General features: G+C 54.6%; 1 protein-coding gene across 1 annotated transcript in view; it reads right to left on the bottom strand.

Annotated features, from left to right (window-relative positions):
- Positions 1-6,496, bottom strand: part of COBL (cordon-bleu WH2 repeat protein) — a 154,444-nt gene that overhangs the window by 97,279 nt on the left and 50,669 nt on the right. Inside the window, exons 3-4 of the mRNA XM_023521610.1 lie at positions 5,763-5,973; positions 3,723-3,951 (exon numbers count right to left, since the gene is read on the bottom strand). Coding sequence (XP_023377378.1) covers positions 3,723-3,951; positions 5,763-5,973 — 440 coding nt within the window. The remainder of the gene's footprint in view (positions 1-3,722; positions 3,952-5,762; positions 5,974-6,496) is intronic.

The raw sequence follows: 6,496 nt of genomic DNA, 5'->3' as shown, positions 1-6,496 counted from the left end.
GGGGTGGGGGCGCTGCAGGAACCCCTAAACACCAGCGACTCCCAACCACTCACTGTTCCAGATGAGAACACGGGAAGTCACAGCCGTCAGTGGCCAGAGCGAAGTTAGCAAGAAGAGGGAGGAGGAAATCCAGGCCCGCAAGACAGTGTCCCCGAGTGCCCGTCACCGTCACAGGCCACGTGCGCACGGGCACTTGCGAGTCACCTCCTCAGACCATCCATATCCCCAAATCAGAGCAACCAGACCTGATAAAACGTCATATACCTGAGTTTTCTGCTCAGAACAAGTATCCATTCGTGGTGCTTCTTAAAAGCGAATCCTTCTAGGTGTGGTATTTGTCGGTACTGTCCCCAGATGGAGACATAAACCCCGACGAGGAGCGTGGACAGTGGCCCAGGCCATAGCACTGTCCGGCATGATACCCCACACTGGCACCAGACCGATGTGAGGGGCCCTGCTTTCATTTTTTTTTTTCTAGAGATAACTCTATTGTTAAACATTTTAACAAGCGAACAGAAATTTCTGAAAAATACAAAAGCTCCTCGGGATTTTAATGAACTTATTGGCATATGTGCGTGTGTGTATAGTCCAAGGGGTTCACTGAAATCCCAACACACGTGTGTGCCTGTCTCTGTACACGTGTGCACGTATACGTAATCATACATGTGTGTGTGGATACGTGTAAGTTATGAAAAACAGCTATCAGAATAAAACCAAAATCTGGACTGATCATTTACATACTTGTCTATGACAACGAAAGGTAGTGTCGCCATCCACACTGCCCTAAATTCTGCAGCCGACAGGCTGGACCTCGAGGGCAGGGACGCTCAGGCGGGAAGGAAACAGCGCCTCCCTTGCACGCACCTCCCGCTCTGCCCCGAAGTTCAACGTCCACACGGGACCCGCCCCCCACCACAGCCTCCTTTGTCTCTTCCGCATCAGAGCCACACAGCGAATTCTCCTCCGACAGACCTTTCTCTCTCAGCCAACCAGGGAGTCAAGAAACCAACCCACAGCCACGTTTCAGCCGGCAAGACGCCCCCAGAGGTGCCGCCGGCCACACCGGCACCCCGCACACAGTCACGCCATGCATGTCCCAGCCCGGGGCCATGCGAAGGGCAGCTGGCAGAGCGTGTTCCCGGCTCACTGTACCTCGGCAGCCCAGGGATGGCTCGGACTGAGTTTTGGTCAGAAGAACTGGAAAAGGCAGGCAAGGAGAGAGTGAGGGCAACTGGACATCGGCCGTCAGCCCCTGCCCAAGGCCCCAGCCCCTCCGTGAGCCGCGGGTGGGTGGTCTGCGTCTGTGCAGGAGGAGGCCAAGTGCAAAGCAGGCCTGCTCTCCAGGCCTCCAGCTCCCAGGCCACACGTCCGGCTGCTAAGCCCCACTGTGGAAGCAGGTGGCAGCAGAGTCTGCTGCTTTTGCAAGCTGCCCGGGCGGGCATCCCTGCGGAGGAAGGCTTCTCTCAGCCCAGTGACACACCTGTGCCCTGGCCCTGCCCGGTTCGCAGGCCCCTGCTGGCTGGAGAGGGGATGTACCCTGAGAGGGACGAAGGCTCCCCGTGCATGTCCTCCAGGACATTTCTTTTATTCTCAAACACTGACTGTCAGCAGGGCGGGATGGAGGTGCCTGGCAGGAATGGTAATCAAATACCTCAGAGCCAGCATGGCCCAGACAAAAGGGCTGCCGGCCGCTGGGGCAGCTGCTGGGGACCCAAGGGAGAAGGTCCCTCGCGGGTGCCCAAGGCAGTGGAAGGGGGTGTGGGGGCTTGGACAGAAGTGCTTCTCAGACTGGCGGCCATGGGGGCTGCATTCGTGTCCTCCCCACGTGGAGACCAGGGGTGCCTGATCTAGGGAGCTTTCCCCGGTGACCCTCAGCTCTGTGTTCCAGACGCCACAGGCTCCTGGGCTCCATGCCCACGAGGAGAGGCCGTGTTACGTGCCTGTTCCCAGGGAAACGGTTCTACGACTACTTTTCAAGATACACCCGATGACGGGCATGAAGCCGGAAGGCTCGTTTGTGTCAGCCTTTCTCGTTCGCACACTTAAGCGTGGGGCAGTTTTTCTTTTCTGTCTTGCCAAAGGAAAGCTCTGCTTTTAAAGACTCACAGACACCTAATTTGCATCAGGTGGATACACCAGACAGACACACCGTGACGTCCAGGCCCGCGAAGCAGATGCCGAGAATAGTCTTGTCTGAGTTTAAAAAGATACCGGCTCAACACAGGACACTCTGGCGGTCAGAGCACTTCCGTCTGGAGGAACGTAGTCTATGTGCCGCACACGCAGCTGAGCCAAAACCCTTCCTTGACTGTCAGGTGACACCGGGATCCAGAACCTCCGCGAGGAGGGTGGGGGAGGGGTGGGCCCACTGCCCTCGATTTCACAATAAATTTGGTAATAAAAAAGTTGATTTTTTATTTTAACAATTTAAAAAAAAGTAGAAAAACACGGACAACTCGAATACGTCTATACGAAATAAAAAGGTGACAGACAGCACGGGAGGCTCATTAAGACAGAGGCGTCAGTGAAGTCTGCTTTCATGATTCTAAGGTCTCAGAGTGTTCATGGGGGGGCGGGGGGCGGGGCGATCTGACAGCTGTTTAAATGCAGTTGGCCTGTTCTGTCAGTCAGGGAAATCTGCTTTCATGCGGTACGGTCTCCGGCCCACACGCTCCCCAGCGGCTCTTACTGGGACCTCAGGCCAGGTACCAAATTTGCAGAGTGAGAAGTTTCCAGCCTCCAGGGCGGCCAAGCCTCACAGGGGTCTCTTGAGGGACTGAAGGGTGTTTGGGCAGCTTCAGGGCACAGCTAACTGTATTTTGTCCCTGGTTTAGATTATGATGCACCCCACCGGGTTGTGCCCTTTGTGTTCTGGGTGGAAGCCCCGCCTCGCTTCGCCTCCCCCTCCTCTCCCCTTAGCTAGCTTGCAGGGAAAGGGTCGCGGGGAGCTCAGGACTCGGGGGGGAAGAGGCAGAGCCACAGTCAGGGAACCAGGGCAGGCCCGACCTGCTCTCTGTGCACACCCACTGCGGTCGGACAAGATCAAGTTGCCTGCGAAGTGGCCCTGGCTCTGCGGTGAGGCGCTGACGGGGCGGGGCGCTGACGGGGCGGGGCGCTGACGGGGCGGGGCGCTGACAGGAGGCGGGGTGCTCAGGGCAGAGGGGAGTTCAGGGAGGCAGGGCGCTCACGGGGTAGGGAGTGCTTGCGGGAGGGGGACAGGGTGCTCACGGTGGGGGCGCTCACGGGGCGGGGGGTTTGGACACTCACTGGGCGCAGCGCTTACAGGGGCTGGGCGGTCATGGGGGGCGTGGTGCTCACAGGGTGGGGGATAATGGGGCGAGGCGTTCACCGTGAGGGTATTTACGGGGTGAGAGCTCACTGCGGAGCGGTGCTCACGGGGGCGGGGCGCCCACAGTAGGCGGGGCGGGGTGCTAAAGGCGGAGGGGTGCTCATGGAGTGGGGAGCTCAGGGCAGAGGGGGCGCTCACGGAGGCGGGGCGCTCACGGGGTGGGGTGTTCACTGGGAGGGTATTTACAAGTCGGGGTGCTCCCTGCGGAGGGGTGCTCACGGGGCGCAGCGCTCACAGCAGCGGGGAGCTCAGGGCAGAGGGGCGCTCACGGAGGCGGGGCGCTCACGGTGGGGGTGCTCACAGTGGAGGGGCGCTCGCAGCGGCAGGAGCTCTGGGTCTGCGCTCCTGCTCCCTCCCGGGGGGCGGTGCTCACCTCTCCGGTTGTCCCACGCATAGAGCTCCTTGATCCCCAGCTCGTTCAGGGACCTGGACAGCTCCAGCTCCTCTCCCGCCACGTTGTCCCTGAGCAGCACCACATGCTCGGGGCTGACCTCGCACTTCGCACAGATGACCGGCAGGATGGCCTGGAGCGGCACGTCGGGGCTCACGCGCACCACGGCCTTCTGTGTCCGGAGGTAGTTCACCACCAGACGCACGGACTTCTGGAGAAGACACGGGGCGGGAGGAACCGCGTGAGTGCGCCGCTCACCGCGCTCACCGCGAGCCCTCGCTTTGCGCCCTCTGCTATGCGAATTAGGGGCGGCAAGATTTTGGGGGGCCTGAACCTTTCTTGCAAGGGCTCAGGGGCTTGCGGGGTGCACGGCCAACGATAAAGGCCTGGAATAATGAGTTTACCTTAGACTCTCTCTTACTAACAGAAAACGGCTGACAACACAGAGACGTGGGCATCAGCGAGGGCGCCATTTAAAAACCAAGACGTACACTGTCTTACGAGGATTCCGACCAGACCCGAACAAGAAGCGCTTAAATATATGTTCAAAGGAAAGTGGTTTGGAAGTATTATGGGGAATTAGAGTCAAGAAAAACCCTCACCAAACAAGACATCGAATTTGTGTTTAAGAAGCCAAAATAGCCACATGAGTATATAAATATCTGTATGAACGTATATAGTGCGTATATATGTATGGGTACCCCTATTTATATATACACACTACATATACATATATAAATTTTAAGGGGAACAACATTTTGGTTTTTTTTAAACATCGGACATTTAATAATCAGAAATAAAGACAATCAATTTGATTAAAGCTGATTCTCAAAGTCTACAGATAGTGACCTATCAGAAAAGTCTGATCTGCCAAAGTTTCATACAGTCAACTCCTATTTGGCCGTGACGGGTCACCCACATGGCGCTGAGGTCCCGGAGTGGGGACACAGCAAACGTGGGTTTTCTAGAGGCGTCACTGAGGCTGACCTCAGGGCTCGATGCGTCTCAGGAGGGAAGCTGGACCACACGGGCCCTTCCCCTGCTTCTGGAACTAGAATCGTGCACGGCCCTGGGCTCACCTGGCCCGGGGGTTTGCAGCTGGGGCCAGGAAGGCAAGAGAAGTCACAAGGTATAAACCCAGCTTCTCTTTTTTGAACATTAATTTTCCTTGAAGAATTAGAGAACACTCTGTCACAGAAAGTATGGATGGCATCAAATAAAATTTATTAAGCACCCAAATCTAGAAATTCACAGGAGACGGGCTGGTAGCCAAATTGCCATTTTTAAAAGCAGGAAAATTTTGTATATATTCTAAGAATCCAGATGTATAAAATAGCACTGCTTGTATTGGAGCTAAAGAACCATAGCAAAGCCTTATTTAAAAGTACGATGAACAGCTGGAGTTAATTTTAATCGATAATCAAAAGCCTGACATAAGTCTATGTATATGATAAGATGTTCTCCAATCTCAATGAGTAAATATTTATGCCATCAGTTTTTCAGAAGGAAAATCCCTTTTCCCTTCTAAGATGTTCAGGTCTCTCTATGGCCTGGCTTCTGAGGGCCGGAAGCCCTCCAGAACTGAACTAGAACCTCCAGAATTAGTCCAGTAGGGTAACTACATGTGCTTATTTAAGTTTAAACTAAAAGCTCGTTTTGTTGCGTGCACTAGCTGCATTTCATGCGCTCAGCAGCTATACGAGGCCGGTGGCCATTGCCTTGCCAACTGCAGAATTATAGACCATGTCGCCTGCAGGAAGTTCGAAGGGATGGCTCTGCTCTAGACCGGTTCTTCTTCTAAAACAGCCAGAGGAGCAAACACTAAATTCTGGAAACTTCCACCTTCTAAAATAAACTCAGTTTAGTTCCTGACTCTGCCTGGCATGGAAGCAGAATCATCCACTGCAGCTGTCTGCATGTTAGCAAGATCACGGGGGCTCCGGCAGCCCCTTCCTCAGCTCCCCAGCGCCCTCGGCCACAGGTGTCTACATGTCCTTGGTGGACGGTCCTCATCCTACTCACCTCAGGCATCTTAAGTGGGCTGGGCTTCGCCTTCTCTTCGGGAACTTTTTCTTTCAGAAATACAGTGTGTGCATTCAGGGTCCCGAGTAAAGTATTTGGCTTAAAACTCAAAGGCTGTTGGGTTTCTGCGGACCGGATCTCAAGGGCATGGTGGGACGGGTTCAGGTGGTTCTGGAGGCAGAGTTCAACCAGGAGGTCCATCATTGCATGGCTGGAAAAGGGAAACAGACCGTGCTTATGAGGGGTGTGTGCACCGCCCTGCCGTCTAGCTGAGTGGGGATGGCACAAAGCAACCAGGGGACCCCTGAGCAAACCGGCTGTGCTTGGAAAGACAGCTCGTCCATTCCGCACGTCCGCGACTGCGCGGCAACGCCTTAGCAGCCTGAACACTGAGAAACGACACTCCCGAGGGAGCGGGCAGCACGTCGAAATCAGAACAGCGGGGGCAACGGTCATGCTGACGTGAACCCTGAGGTCAGCGCCACAAATGACATGATAGGAAGTCCTCATTTAATTTCATCAAAAGGTCCTGCAACTTTTAAATGAAACAGCATGTGAGGAAACCGATTTTCCTACAGGGTAATTGATAGAAAGAAGAGTTAACAGCATCTCGACGTCATAATGAAATGACACGTTATTTGAGGACCTGCTGTGCTTAGAGCGCGAGACATTAAATTTTTCAGTTATCATGAATATGATGTATCTTAAAAACGGAAATAGCTTTCTTTTTTCAG

This window comes from Pteropus vampyrus, unplaced genomic scaffold (genome assembly GCF_000151845.1).
Source record: "Pteropus vampyrus isolate Shadow unplaced genomic scaffold, Pvam_2.0 Scaffold308, whole genome shotgun sequence".
Classification (NCBI taxonomy): domain Eukaryota; kingdom Metazoa; phylum Chordata; class Mammalia; order Chiroptera; family Pteropodidae; genus Pteropus; species Pteropus vampyrus.
This window is presented reverse-complemented; position numbering and strand designations above follow the sequence as displayed.